Source organism: Stylophora pistillata, chromosome 11 (genome assembly GCF_964205215.1).
Source record: "Stylophora pistillata chromosome 11, jaStyPist1.2, whole genome shotgun sequence".
NCBI lineage: Eukaryota > Metazoa > Cnidaria > Anthozoa > Scleractinia > Pocilloporidae > Stylophora > Stylophora pistillata.
Window position 1 is genome coordinate 8,689,558 of NC_142529.1, and position 16,376 is coordinate 8,705,933.

The 16,376-nt window shown below is 37.9% G+C and overlaps 1 protein-coding gene across 1 annotated transcript; it reads left to right on the forward strand.

Annotated features, from left to right (window-relative positions):
* Nucleotides 1–23: 23 nt before the first annotated feature.
* Nucleotides 24–16,353, forward strand: LOC111337685 (HAUS augmin-like complex subunit 3). Its single transcript, XM_088738590.1, has 16 exons — nucleotides 24–356; nucleotides 2,181–2,220; nucleotides 2,441–2,511; nucleotides 3,434–3,517; nucleotides 5,057–5,168; nucleotides 5,400–5,469; nucleotides 6,398–6,510; nucleotides 7,422–7,506; nucleotides 9,003–9,060; nucleotides 10,464–10,598; nucleotides 11,281–11,464; nucleotides 12,833–12,985; nucleotides 14,058–14,311; nucleotides 15,451–15,532; nucleotides 15,744–15,839; nucleotides 15,953–16,353. Exons 1-16 carry the CDS (start codon nucleotides 178–180, stop codon nucleotides 16,085–16,087), a joined length of 1,851 nt encoding a protein of 616 aa, XP_088594716.1. The 5' UTR covers nucleotides 24–177; the 3' UTR covers nucleotides 16,088–16,353.
* The last annotated feature ends 23 nt before the right edge of the window (nucleotides 16,354–16,376 follow it).

Sequence of the window (16,376 nt, forward strand, 5' to 3'; positions counted from 1 at the left end):
ATGCGCAGTGTTATTACGCGGGTAAACCAAAATGGCGCATAGTAACTCCAATTTTTTTTTCCTGGTTTTGTCTGGTCACTATTTTTCGGCATCTAATCTGTTTTAGACATATGCATTGAAGAGAGCAGGAACAGAATATTTTAATTCAGGATCCATGCGAGCAATTCATACGATAGAATGAATCAGGGGGCGAGGATACTCAGTGCGTTATCTCGCATCGGTTATCCGAAGGCTAACCAGTTTGAGGGAGACAGTTTTGATTGGCTATTCGATTGCGAGTCAGTTGTTCCATTCCTGGAATGGTTTTGTGAAAATATCCACGAGTCAAATGTTGTATCCCTTGAAGATCTGAAGAGGTAAGAGAACAAAGACTTAAAAAGTCCTTCATTTTCACTAAAGCTTACATGTATGTATGTGACTTCCTTAAACAATGCGCATATTTAAGGTAACCAGTCGAAGAGTTGTTTCGCTGTTTACTAATTTATATTTTAAAAGAGTTATTATACCTGTGCGCTGATGTTATTATTGTACACACAAGACTGTCGACTTGTATCGGCTGAAGTGTTTGTATAGATGACATTCCTATGTCATGGTAATCATAATTATTACAAAGATTTAAGTTAAAAACTTTAAATATTACTGAAAAAAACCAACGTACCTGCTGGTACGTTGGTTAAGACTAGCTTAATTCTTAAGATTGATCGAACTAAGCATGCATTCGTTAGCTTTGAGAGGTGAAGAATAATATCTCTGGCTGTATAAACTCTAATTGTGTAGGTAACTGTAGGTTGAGATAGAATAAATATATGAAAATCATATATTTTGAACTGCGGTATTTGATACGTATGATGGACGATCCTCGCAGTAGATAGCGCTATTTGAGCAATAGCGAAATTCAGACCTGAAAAAAATCAGGCCTGTACGGGACTCGAACCACTGACCTCTGCGACTAGTATCGCAGAGGTCAGTGGTTCGAGTCCCGTACAGGCCTGATTTTTTTCAGGTCTGAATTTCGCTATTGCTCAAATAGCGCTATCTACTGCGAGGATCGTCCATCATACGTAACTGTAGGTTATAGTGTACGTTGATAGAGACAGCTGTAGTTGCTGAAAAGATCTTTCACAGTTTAACTGCAGTGAGGGCAAATTAGGCCTGCTCTGCAGCCTATGGTATATCTACAAGAAATCTGCCATATGTACTGTTCATCAGCCTTTTTCTCAAAAGCCCAGTTAACTCAATGGATAGAGCGCTGGACTGTTGTGCGGGAGGTTGAGGGTTCGAGCCCCGGCCGGACCAACACTCAAGGTCTTAAAATAATTGAGAAGAATATGCTACCTTTCAATAACATCAAGAAATTGTTAGATAATGTAGTCTTCTTGGATAGGGACAAATAAATGAAGGTCCTGTCTCCTGCAGGGTTAGGGGTAGGAAACGTTAATTTCCCACGCACGAGATTACTGTTTGATGGATGTCCTCCCCTGGGGTGGGATGGGTGGATTAATAATATTTGAATGTATTTAATACGAGTCGCTGGCTCATTGTACATCTCGAATTGAAATAAATGAACAGACAGACAGACAGCCCCATAGTAACCTGTTTTCAGATGAAAAATCAGTTTAATACTTTGCACCATAACATCATGTGCATTCACCATAACATACAGTAGTTTGCATTCAGGGAAGCAGGGATGGCGTAGTGGTGAGAGCACTCGCCTCCCAGCAATGTGGCCCGGGTCTGATTCCCAGACCTGACGCCATAAGTGGATGGAGTGTGTGTTGGTTCTCTTCTCTGCCTCGAGGGGTTTTCTCCAGGTTCTCCAGTTTTCCTCCCTCACCACAAACCAACATACAGCTGATACCAGCTGACTGTAAGCTGTACTCCAAGATCTCACATGGACCGTATGGCGGCTGCCAGAGGCGCCATTGTAAGCTTTCGGTTCGACCTTGTTGAGCTGCATCGTTGCTATACTTTGTGACAGCGATTAGCAGTGACAATTATTATTATTATTCTCTATACGATTCTCCATGCTTTTCAAAGAGAATTTGTTTAACAATCAATAGCTTGTATTTTATGCGTGATTCAAGGTTAATGCTATGCAGTAAAATCATTAAGGGCTTGTCATTCTTAGGGGTCAAATGGTAAAGTGGCATTGTAACTAAATTGCATTCATTTTTCTACAGATTTGATGAACTACAGTCATCTGGTGCACATATTCTTGAGGTTAGTTACATTAATAGACTCGGCAATATATCAATTCATACATATAAAAGTACGTATAGCTGTCAGTAAGCTAGAATTGCTAAACTGTCAAAGAAATCAGTACAGATGAAAGGAATGCAGTTATTACCATAGTTATAAATGTGATTTAAAAAAGGATTAGAGAAGTACATACACAGGTAGTTTGTATTAATAGAAGTTTACCCAAATTATTCTTCTTCAGAGTGATGAAGTTGACAAAACTTTATCAATGTTGCTGCATGAGGAAGAAGAATTGTCTGGTGAAACCTTGAGGTAAAGTGTACATCTGCAATCCATTTGTCAGCACTCTTGTATTTTTTCTGTGACACCGTAATTTGTTTTGATTAAATCATATGATAAGCATGCTTGATTTTCTTTTGATGTTATGTTGAGAAGCACTAAAGACAGTTACTTAATATATGGCTTTTATGGCATAAAAATTATGTGTTATTGAACAAATGTGAAGTCAAGATGGTTGAATATTGGCTGTTCTTTTTTTTGCATTTTTAAGGACCAAGACGAAATCAAAGTCCATGAAAACACAAAAACAGTATGAGGCTAAAATCCAGCCATCTTGACCAAACAAACTTGGTCAAAAAAGGATTTATTTTATACATGTATAATTAGGTAAATGATCAAAGAACAATAAGAATCCTGATTGACATTTGTTTAGTGAAAAAATAAAAGGTTTTTAAAAACTTCCACAAATGCAAATTCTGTTCTCGCTTAGGAAAAAGACACTACAACTCATGTAACTTCTCTCGTATTGTTTTCTGTTAAACAAAACCAGACACTGCCTTTCAATTTTTTTTATTTTCCAGGATTTGTAGCATAATAAACTCACAAAAATTGTTTGTATTGACTGACCTTTGCCACTTTTTGTGACTCCAGCACTGGCAGACTTTCAAAATTACAAATGATATTTTGTAAGTCCTTTCTATACAATTTCTTTTTTGATGGGTGAGATCAAAGTGGGCAAAACTATCTTGGCTTCATATTGCCCACAAGTGCTACCAGCTATATAATAAATGTTATCACTATTTCATATTTACCCCTTAGAGCCTGCTGGTTTTATTTTTGTATTAATACCTTTTTTTCTAATAATATTGTCATAATCAATTACTCTGATAAAAGAGTACACTGTATTTTTAATTTTAAACCTAGAATTGTGGCATTTTACATTTTGTACTGGCAGAATTGAGGTTGACTTGCTAGGGAAAGAGGTACAATTGATGAAACAAAGACTGCAAAAGATAGTTTCCCAAAGGAATAAATTAAGGTAAAGTGCTATTACATTTATGTTGAGAAATATTTATTTTTAAGTACTGTAACAATTGATAAAAGTAAACTGTTTTTTCCCTATTCCAAGATCACAGTGCAAAAGTTCCCTCTCCTTTCAAGCACAGTTCATTGTACAAGTCAAAAGTAATCAGCAAAAAAATTATCTAATGTTCAAATGAATTAAAAACTTCGCTTGTCATTGTTTTTGTTTAGGTGAGTTGTTTTCACCCAAACCATAGATAAAGCTTTGAAAGAGGACCTTCCTTGGAGTTTGTTGTATAATTATTTATTCTAGACTACAGTGTTATTCACAGTAATACTGAAATGGGAAAGCTATCAGTGCAAACATTTAATGTTTGGAACTTTTTATTTTCTTCACACACTGCACCATTAATTTTGGTCGACTTGTTTCCTCCAATAAGGCCAGTTGTACGCTTTTTGCATGTGGTTCCTTCTTGATTTTGTCTTCTTTATTTCAGCTTTTCAATCTTTTTAATCATAATGTGTATTCTTACCCAAACAACATAAAAAGCTTCAAAAGAGGATCTTCCTCTGAGTTTTTCTAACTTAGAATTACAGTGTATTCCAGACTACAGTGTTCTTCACAGTAATGCTGAAATCAGTGCAGAAATGTTTGGAGATTCTAAAATTCTTCACACACTACATCAATGCAGCCAACTTGTTTCTTTCCATTAGGCCAATTCTGGGCATTTTAGACATGTGTCCTTTTCGATTTTGTCTTCTTTATTTCAACATTTTAATTTTATATAATTGATAAGCAGTTTTTAAATTAAACTAACATAGACCACTTTCATAAATGGCTGCCGGATTAATAATTATTCTTTTGTTTAAATTTAAATTAGCCCTTCTGGCCTTGCTTGAGATAATGTATTCTTTTGAATTTTGTTCAGGAGAATGAGGCTAGAAGGGCTAATTTAGATTTAAACAAAAGAATACTAATCTGGCAGCCATTTATGAAAGTGGCCTATTACGTTACATATGTGGCCCCCATCCATGTAAAACAGTCAACATTCATTCCAGACAAGTTCATTACTGTCAAGTTAATGCCTCCCAGTTAGCTCAATGGATATAGCGCTGGACTGTTGTGCGGGAGGTCGAGGGTTCGAGCCCTGGCCATACCAACACTCAAGGTCTTAAAATAATTGAGAGGAATATGCCACCTTTCTATACCATCAAGAAATTAATGGTTAGATATTCTAATCTTCTTGGATAGGGACGGATAAATGGAGGTCCCGTCTCCTGCAGGGTTAGGGGTAGGAGACATTAATTTGCCATGCACAAGATTACTGTGTGATGGATATCCTCCCCTAGGGTGGGATGGGTGGGAGTATTTAGCATGTGCATGTTCTTACGAGCTTTGTTGTAAGCTCTTTAGTGTTCAACGTGGATAAAATAATTATACATGTACTTACTTACTTACTTGCTTGCTTGCTTGCTTGCTTGCTTGCTTGCTTGCTTGCTTGCTTGCTTGCTTGCTTGTTTGCTTGCTTACTTCTGTTACATTGTACCTTCTCAGTCTTCATCATACAGGTTTGACTCACAAGCTTTCAAAACTCAGTGGTGTTGTTCAGGAACATAAACAAAATTACAAGAGCAGTCTTGAGTCCAGTCAAACTGACAATACACAGGTAAAAGATTGAAAGCTTTGAAATCATTGAGGAAGAGTTTTTTGGTCTTGTCCCCATGAGGAATCTCAAACCTTCAGATTCGGTGCTCCAATGTTCTACATCCCGTCCCGTAAACTCTACAAGAAGGGACTGTTTAAAAAAGGAAACTTTAGATGCTGAAGTTAGTATGTAAGAATTCATTAATCTCATGAATGCTATTCATTTTCGCCATTATTACTTTATAATATTCAGATGAACTCCACCTTAAAGCAGTTAGAAGAATCTGTTTCACAGATGGTGGCATTGTACGGAGGACAAGAAGGTGAGCCATTATACATGCAGACAAACAAAGATACAATGTACATGCAGTCAAGCCTGTAATAGCCAGCACAATATAAGGAATCACCCTGCATTGAGTAGCCAGTTGTCAAAGTCCTGAAATTTCTCTGGGACTGTAATTTACTCTATTAAGCAATCATCTCTAGAAAGCAGTCATGGTCTCTCTCAACTGAGTCCCAAGCACCTGTTTGTATTGTCTTCACCTGTATTTAACAGTCACTTTAAGGAGAACCTCTCATCTAAAACTAGGAATAAATTTTCGAGTCAAATGTATTCCATGTCTATCTATGGCAACACCATTGCTAGCCTGTTGCTACTGATTATTAACCATTTATACCCGAACATCACTTTGCATATTCTCCATACTGTTCTCTATACATTTCTTAAGGTGCTGACAAGAAGAATTTGTTTAACAATCAAGAGCTTCTTGTAATTTTGAGGCTAATATTGTAAGGAGAAATTACTCTAAGGGTTCAAAGTGTTAACAGATAACTTGGAAACATAATGGATTATCCATAAATCATCTGCATCGTGGAACTTTTTTCTTTTAATATTTTAAATACATGGCAAAAAGGATCTTCCCCAGCCACCCACTGCACCATCTGCTCCCAGCCCACTCCTGCAAGTACCTAATTACAACTTAAGGCAGAAAACACAAATTAAAGTGTTATCTCTTCTGAAACATTCAGATATGTAGGACAACGAGAACGGAGGACTTTTTTACATTTGAATATTATAAATGATTCAATTGTTATTGTCATTAAAATACACCTCGATAATTCAGGTCCTTTACTGCCAGAGAGTTTAATAAACTAGTCATTTAGAGTTTAACAAACTAGTCATTTTTTAAATCTTACATGTATATTGTAAATGGTCACACACATTAAAGTGAAACTTTCCCCTTATTCTAGGTGGAAATGATTGTGAGTCATTTTTGTCACAGCTGCCCTATGACAGTTACTACACATCTGAGGAGAGATTTACTGGAGAATTAACTGCTTATACCAAGAAACAGTTCTTTGAGGTAAAATAACAATACAAAAGTATTGGTAACTAACAAAAATTGAGACATACATGTACAGGGTTCGTACAGGTCATGGAAAACCTGGAAAGTCATGGAATTTCAACATTTCATTTTCCAGGCCTGGAAAGTCATGAAATTTAGGTGTGGGTCATGGAAAATCAATATGCTCTCTACGAGTGAAAGGCAACAAGACCCAAAGTTGAAAAGTTAACTGACGAATCCAAAAATCAGATTTAATTTCATTATAAATAAACAGAAGCACGCGTTGTGAGAATGTTTGCAAACAGGTCATGGAATCTTTCAAAAGGTCATGGAAAAAGTCATGGAAAGTTATGGAATTTTAACAGGTCAGAAGTGTACGAACCCTGATTTACATTGTACACCATCAAGATCTCAGAAGTAACTCTCCTCACTCTCTGCTACACAGTTCTTATGATTTTATATGTAAAAGTAATTCAGAGAATTTGGTTTTGGATCAACTAATAATCCCTTGATTGTTATTATTTTCCTTTATTCTCATCACTTGTCATTTTTTTAATGTATTGATGTTGTAAGGAGGAATTCTGTCTTTAGCCAGCTCTTCTAAACATTACATATTAAATAATCATGTGCATTGACCACTTTCATAAATGGCTGCTGGATTAATATTCTTTTGTTTGAATTTAAATTAGTCTTTCTGGCCTCGCTTGAGATAATGTATTCTTTTGAATTTTGTACTGGAGAACGAGGCCAGAAAGGCTAATTTAAAATTAAACAAAAGAATATTAATCTGGTAGCTATTTATGAAAGTGGTCTATGGTATGATAAACTAGATGTAATATAGCTTGTCTTTAGTTTGAAGGTAAAGTAAGTCAACCTTCAGATATTTGCTTTGACAGGGTTGAACACCCTGCATTTTCTTTTTTTTGTAGGGAATTGCTGAGATGGCAGGAGGACAAGAGAAATCAAGATATGAACTACTGGAAATAAGTGATCCTTCAACCCTGCTAGTGAGAGGTTAGGACCGAACACTACAGTATCCAACTGACATGTACATAAATTTGTGTAGAAGAATATTATTGTATCATGAGTTGTGATGTACAACCTAATTTCTTACATTGTGCTGTGCACATATCACACTTGTCATGGTAGACCTCCATTGGCTGCCTGTAAAATTTAGAATAATTTTTAAAGTTATTTACCTTTCTCAAAGTCATTAATAATTCATCAAGTTACAGACCAATCACGATACACCAATTTAGCCACATGTGCCATGTGTGCGTTTAGAAACCCCGGTGAAACACTAGACAGAGGCTTTTCCACTATACTTTGATGAAGTATCAAACCCTAGAGCTTGATAAAAATGTCAAACCCCACTGATGCCAAAATCATTCAGAATTTTTTCATTGTTCTTGGCTAATGATGCACGATTGAGAAGCAATTTCAAAAACTCGTGCTTTGGGTTTCATCGGGGTTTTCAAACACTCGAAAACAATAAAAGCACGTGGCCTATGGCCTCGTGCTCTCATCAGTTTTCTTGAAAACATAAATAATAAAACTGATGAAAGCACGAGGCCATAGGCCTCGTGCTTTCATCAGTTTTGTCGTGTTTGGAAACCCTGATGAAACACGAAGCACGAGTTTTTGAAATAATTAAAGCCGTACATGGTCTTGCACCTACATATCTCACTAGTCTTTTATCTCCTAAACAGTCTAGCTATAACCTTAGGTCTATTGGTAACCACATTCTTGCAAGGCCCAAAATCAAATCAGCCAAGACGACTGGAGACAGAGCCTTTGCGGTTGCTGCTCCAGTCTTATGGAATGCATTGCCACCCAGTCTTGGGAATGTTGGCAGTATTACTTTATTCAAGAAACAATCAAAGACACATCTTTTTAGGGAAGCATATTTTTAGATATTTTACAGTTTTTAACTATCGGACATTTTATTATTATATTACATTGTTAGTTAGCCACATCTTTCAATTTTATCTGCTGTATAAAGTGTTATATTATTTAAGCGCTATTGACCGAATCGAAATATGGCGTCCAACTTGAAATACCATTGTTTTAGACTTACTAGCCTCGTCTTGACGTGGAAACACAAAAGGATTATCACATGTGTGAGAGGCTGGTAAGTCCAGAACAATGGCAATTCAAATTGGACGCCATATTTCGATTCGGTCAATACATGTATCAAATGTAATAATAATATCATTAAATTGTAAATAATATTTTCACAGTCAGTTTTCTTTTCAACTTGTAAAGCACATTAGATCATATATCTAAGAAATTTTGCACTATAGAAATAATAAAATTATTATTATTATTATTATTATAATTATTATTATGCAAGTCTGCCTCCTCACTTTTTCTCCTCTTCCCTTCTGTTCACCTCTTCCTTTCATCCTTACCTTTGTCCAGATTTCCCCCTCTTTAATAATATTTTATTTCTGATTTTTTTTTTTTTTTTATCATTTCCTAAAAGATCATTTCTATTAATTTTCTTTCAGGTGAGAATAATGAAGTTAACCTCAATGACTGTGAAGAGCTTGCAAGACTGCAGTCTGTGTAAGTTTTTATTTAGCATATTAATGACTGGCTAAAAATGAGTAAATCTGTCTTGAACCCCTTAACATCTGAACAACAGTATGCATATTCTCCATGCTGTTCTCTGTACATTTCTTAAGGTGCTGACTGGGGGAATTTGTTTAACAGTCAAGAGCTTCTTAAGTTGTTGATCATTTCCTTTATTCTCCTGACCTTAATGCGTGATTTAGGGGTGATATTGTAAGAAGAAATTAGATGCTAGTCACTTTTAGGGGTTAGAGGGTTTAAGTCTCTGACTATTATTTTTAGTTGTTGTAACATGCTCATGCAAACTTTGCCCAGCATCTAAAGAAAAATGATTTCATCATGTATATGTTGCAGGTAATTTTTTTTCTAAGGTAATTTTAATTTTTCAAAGACAACAAATTTGCACAAGCCTGTTGGGTGAGTGCAATTTGTAGTCTTACACCAAATCACATAAGTAATCATGTGTTATCACTTATTAATAATTTACATGAAAAATGCATCATAGAAAATTAAGGTTACCGTGCACCTTCAGGGGTGTCTCGCGTGCAAGCAATGTAGCGCGTCCAGTTTAAACATTAGATATCTAAACCCCTATATCAAATTAAAGCTTATGGGACTGGCTATCAGACTGCACCAAAAATTATTTTTGGAAAAAATTAACTGTCAAATTTTTCATGACTTCTAAATGCAAGCGCCTGAATCACCTTTTAAGAGCTACAAGTCAAAGGGAATTTTTTCGATTGCTCTCAAATTTTGACAGTAGCTAGTTTTACATATAAACAACAAAAAGTTGTCTCCGAATTTTTTATTTCTAAATACTTTTTTTTCAACAACGATTTTTGTACGATCACTACATTTTTTTAAGTAATATGTCAAAAATGTTCTGTAACTTTTCACTGAAATTGAATATGACAAATCGCAGACTCTGTTTTTTAGTGCTTTGGCCCCAGAAACGGAGGAACACATCAAATGAGCGAAAAACAAAATTCGCTTTAACGTGTAACGTTCAAAAGGTGATTTGGGCGCTCGCATTTAGAAGTCGTGAAAAATTCGACAATTTATTTTTTTCAAAATTTTTGGTATAGTCTGATAGCCAGTCCTATAAGCTTTGATTTGATATAGGGGTTTAGATATCTACAGTTTAAACCGGATGCGCTACATTGCTTGCACGCGAGACACCCCTGAAGGTGCACGGTAACCTTAAGACAGACTAAATTTTGAGAACGCACATGCTACTTGTAATTTGCTCGGTGTTACATGAAAAAAAAGCACTCATTTTCACCCAATCGGAAGCATATGCTTTTTTCATGTACTGTACATGTACTTGCATTATTAACAACAAAACCTGTTTATTTCAAGTGACGTGGATCATTTGTATGTTTCATTTATGGTCCTAGTTATGCTTCAAGTGAAAGTAGAAGAATTCATAACATGGCTACAGCAACGGGAGTTACTGCAGCAGTTAAAGCAGCTGAGGAGAAGCTAAGAAACTCATCATGGGAGACAAACACACCAAGCAGTGATATGTTAAGGTCAGACACATTTATACAACTTTACACCAATATCTCTTTGTTATTGTTTTTATTCATTTTATAAACTTACAGTAGTGTGCGAGAGGGTTAGGTTAAGGATATGCTGTGACTGGCTGTTGCATTTTGTCTACACGTTACTAATCAACCTGACTTGATCACTGTTTTAGCCGGAGGGCAGACAGGCTGATAAATGATTTGACTTAAAGGTGGATTGTTTAGATGACAGAATGACATACTACGTAAATGACTGACTGACTGACTGACTGACTGACAGACTCACTGACTCACTGACTGACTGACTGACTGACAGACTGAATGACTGACTGACTGACAGACTGACTGACAGACTGACTGATTGACTGACTGACAGACAGACTGACAGACAGACTGACTGACTGATCGACTGACTGACTGATTGACTGACTGATTGACTGACTTACAGACTGACAGACAGACTGACTGACTAACTGAGAACTGGCTCTTTGACTTAATCACTGACTAACGGCTGGACTGACTGACTAGTTGTCTGTCCAATTGACTGTTTGACTGAAATTTTAACTGACTGACCTCTCGGCTGACAAACCATCCACCCATACTGTTGACCAGCCAACAAATTTTTGATTGATACTCTAAAAACTACGCTTTTACCCACTTTCCAAAATCAGCATCTTTTTGTTACTAGTGCCAAACTTACTGAAGCACAAAAAGCTCTTTCTCAAGTCAAGATGGAGATTGGAGAGCTCACTGAGAAGGCCCTTCCTGGATTGGTGCAAGAGCTAGGAGAGCTTCAGGCAACAAGTATCTTGAAAGGGGACTATGAGTTGAAGATAGCAAGACAAGATTACTTTACTTCCAAACAAGATCAGGTAGGTTTTTTTTTTTTCCCTTGTTTCTCTACCTAGCTCAAAATCTACCATCTTATTCTGTTTGCTCGCATGAGACTTTCGACATTCTGATTATAGCAGTGTACAGGATGCGTGTCACATATTAACCAAGAAATAGTCTGCACCATGGTGACTTGATGTCGGATAGAGGTCGTGGTTGTGGTTGTTCTCATCTTGGTGAATACACTTCCATATGAAGTTTAATTGTTTGTTTCACCATGTAGGCACCTCGAGACAACTTGTTATGCTTCATACACCAAAAGGTTCTCTGTAGCATCGGAATACGGTTCCGAAGGTCTGGGGTCTGATTGTTCATTGGAACTCACTTTTTTTCTTTGTCTAACGCTCGTGACATGACAGATAACATCTTTAGTAATCAGGTAAGTATGTTGGCCCACAGAAACGTTAAGGAGACAACCAAGCATCAAGCAATTTGGTAATATCAACTAAGTTGAAATTGTTAACTGGCCACCGTAAAGAGTTAAAAAGCTGACGTTTCGAGCGTTAGCCCTTCGTCCTTCGCTCAGACGAAGGGCTAACGCTCAGCTTTTTAACTCGTTACGGTGGCCAATTTACAATTTCAACTTGGTTGATATTACCAAATTACCTTGTTACCCCCACCGACGCAGCACCACAGTTTCTTCAGAAACTTATCCCCTTTATTCAAGTATCAAACAGTCTGGATGATAACTATTTATAACTTCACAGTTGACGTGTCCCTTATTTCGAAATGTATTCCGAAAGCTCGATTTGAATCTTCCAATATTTCGCTCGAAGTGTTGTGATATTCCGCGCATTCTCTTTGTTGTTGGAGCAGTGACGCGTCGACAGATACAATTGAGGGTCGAAAGTTATCCCAGATTTCAATTGGTTTTGCTTTATTCGCTCTGTGATTGGTCCAGAAAACCTGCGCCACTTCCTCTACCAATCAGATGCAAAGCTAAAAAACCAACCAAAACTTGGTCGCTCGTGTTTTCCCGCGCTGACTTCTCATTGGCTCTTTAAGGTATTTCCTTTCTTCTGATTGGCCGTTGTGATTACTTTGGGTACGGTTTTACGAAACTCAGTCGAGAAGCGCTTTTATTCAGTCGAAGTGACTTTTCTCCCGATTTTTTGCTAGTTTTCGAATGAGGGAAATGCGCAAAATATATTTTTTATTGTTTTTGCGCGGTACTGTATGACTTTCTATGTAAGTCATGCATAGATTACACCCTAACCACTGAACCTCAGAGAGACTTGAGGTCACAGTTCCGAGTTTCTAGACACTAGAAGAATTTTCTTGCCTCTGGATCCGAGATTTTGACTAAATTGCGATTTACTTTTTCTAACCTTATTTTTTTGGTTTTTCAGGTCATCACCCAGCTTTTACTTCAGCGTTCTCGGCACGAGTTTCTCTCAATGGCACTTGAGGTTGAAGGACGCAAGAACCGTGACGTTCATCGTTTGTTCAGCACCTTGGAGAGTACACTTGGTGATGCAGTCAAAGGAATTGATGCTCGATTTGTATCCTGTGGATACGGTTACCAGTTATATCAAGAACAATTGCAAAATTTCACAAAATTACATACTTCTTTGCTTGCTGGAAGAATTTCTAAGTTGCGCTTCGATCATGGCTAAAAATCTGGAGAGGCTATCGCATGCATGCACCCTTACAAAGTCCATTGTAATCACTTTAGCGCAGTTATCATATTGAATAAAGGCTGATAGTTTCGAAAGAAACTGTTTGGGGCTGCGTCAGTGGGAGTAACGAAATAATTTGGATATATCAACAAAGTTGAAGTGGTAAAATGGCCACCGTAACGATTAAAAAAGCTGACGTTTCGAGCGTTAGCCCTTCGCTCCGACGAAGGGCTAACGTTCGAAACGTCAGCTTTTGTAATCGTTACGGTGGCCAATTTACCACTTCAACTTTGTTGATATATCCAAATTATATCATATTGAGTAGATTAGCGGGGAAGTTTTGAACCAGAGATGGTCGTATCGTGCGGTGCTGCATGGCAGACCGTAGCGATGCCAGTGCAATGGATGTTATAATTCATGCTAATATGAGTACTGTGACACGAGAAGTTGTTTCATTGTGAATCAAATGATTTGAATATATCAACAAAGCTGAAATGGTAAATTGGCCGCCGTTACGATTATAAAAGCTGACGTTTCGAGCGTTAGTCCTTCATCGTAGCGAATCATTCGCTCCGACGAAGGGCTAACGCTCGAAACGTCAGCTTTTATAATCGTAACGGCGGCCAATTTACCATTTCAACTTTGTTGATATATTCAAATTATTTCGTTACCCCCACTGACGCAGCCCCAAACAGTTTCTTTAGAAACTATCAGCCTTTATTCATTGTGAATCAAATGATGTCACACAGCTTTTTACATTATTCTTTTGGGAAACGATACTTCAAACGTTTACTATGGGGTAGTGAGTGCACTTGACCTTTTAGAAGCTTAGATGCCTCTTGACAGTTTCGATACCTTTAGTTTCGCCCGTTTCACTGATACCTTTTTGTACTGTGTATTCTTGCTTGAGAAGGAACACTTTATGTTCAGGTCATTTCCTTGACAATTGCCAAAGGCAATTATGGATGAGCATGCCCTTCACCCTCCCCACCCATCCCGTGGGACAATTGACAGCCGAGATCATTTTATGGAAGGGTTGTATCGTATTCTTGAAAGCTCACCCGAGGTGGAAGAGGACAGCAAGAAGGAGATTTTTCTGGCTTATAGTCAGCTTGTGCAATGGAGTCAGCGGTTAGCAGGACAGATGGAGTCACTCACTACGTCCCTGGCCTCCTCAGGCAGCAGACAGGAGGAAGCCTGGAAACAACTGTAAGTTCTCGTCATTTGTTGTTGTGGTTTTCTTTTTATTAAACATATCTATTTTAACGTCAGAGTAACTTTGGGACCAGTCATTATTTATTGCCCGGGGGGGAGAGATAGGAAGACAGATTTTGGTCATGTCAGGACAAAATTTACCTTATCCCCATAAGGCTCTGTAATATCCATATGATCCTCTTCCCCCCCCCCCCCCCCACTCATTAGCTGTCAATTCTCTCTAGTTCCCCCTTTATACTCTGTTAGCGATAACTGATCCCCTAGAAATAAGTGATGTTGGTCCTTCACTGCAATTGAAATTTATGTCTCCAAGAATTGAAGGGAGGGGATGAGAAAAGTGGGTAGAATGAGGAAATCGGGGAAATATTTCTTATTTCCTAAGCTTTCTGAACTTGGTGTTATCATTACATAGTGAAGGAGGGTTCAATGGAATCCGTTCCGCTGGTCAGTTACTACTACGACGTGACATTTGTAACATTTTTGAGACTCAAATTATCGGATTCTGTGTGTTCTTCTAGAGGTTGAAATTATGACAAATAAGGTAAAATGAGACTGGTTAATTGAGGGGAATACAAACGACAAGTTTGAATTATTATTATTGACTTGTTTTGAAGTTTACTGTTTGCGTGCAATGAACAGCACCCCACACATGTACAGCAAGATCTACTGGTGTGAACACGCAGCTACTTACTTACATGTGTGAGGCTCAACAACAGCAATACACTCGAATGTCTGACATTATCACTGAACAGTAACGGGAATTATTACACGACTCGGGCAGTCAGAGGGCCAATAACTAAAATCGACCAATCAAAATGCTTTATTGCCGGTCCAATATTCTCTAAGTATTGGACCGGGTACTGTCCCGAATGGTCCCGAATGATAGCGCACTTGTATCCCTTTGAACTTCAGTCGTATAATAAATCTCTTATTAACCAAGCTTGCTCGGGACCGTACTGGAAGAATATCGGCCCTCGGTCTTTTTTGTACGGACCGAGCTGCGCTCGGTCCGTACTGTCAAGACCTCAGGCCGATATTCTCCCAGTACGGCCCTCGCGCTTGGATAATAAGATATATATCTAAACATGTTTAGCGTCCATCGTTAACTGTTAAATGTTGTAACACAAATATAGGGAGAGTAACCTTCAACAGTGTATGAAGACAGTTTATGGAGAATCTGCTACGACAGGTGGTCTTCCTCATTTGAACCCACAGGTAATGATCCTCCGGCTATAAAAACGCGGCCAGGAAATCTTAATCCGTTTCTTAGCCGTGTTTTTTTACGTAGGTGTTTGATTAGTCACCTTACATATCCCACAACGACATGCATGATCCTATTCGTAAAAGAAAGCTCGGTCATTTTCTTATGTTAATACATTGTTCTTGTAGCTTTTAAAGACGTGAACTCCCTTTGCTTCCTCTTCAGCGTATAGCAGATGGTCTAAGTCAGTTTGATGAACTTCTGGTCACCTTAGAGAAGTCCATAAAAGATATTATAAAAGAATGTGAGGCCAAGAAAAAGGTATGGCAATGATATAGTTACAATGTGAAAAAGCACTTCACCGAAATGGCGGAGAGTTGTTAGTGTCGTAAGTTAAATTCCCGTGACGTAATTTTGAGTTTTTTGGTCTCCAGGTCCTTCGCTCTGACAGCCTGAAGCTTATGGAAAGGGAGCTGTTTATATATTTCTTCACAGACCCTCCTCGTCTTAAACGAGCCATCGCTGAGTTATCAGCCCGCGTAGATGCGCAAATAGTTTCCACGAAATGAGAGCTGTGTGTATTTTACATTTAGGTAAACACTGGCGTTGACAATCAGTAACCCTCAACAACAGCTTTTCTTCAAAATGTGAGCCTTTATATACATAAGGTTTTGTACTACCTTAGAACGCTTAGAATAGATGAATTTACCGAAAGAGCTCCCGCTGAATGCGTCCTTAATTTGCATAAGATGCCCATGAAAGTCGCAGAAACTACGAGCGGATATTAACACACAACCCACAATTCCTCTTTTCGCTCTGGCGAAGGCTAACACCCGCTCATGTCAGCTTAAGTAACCC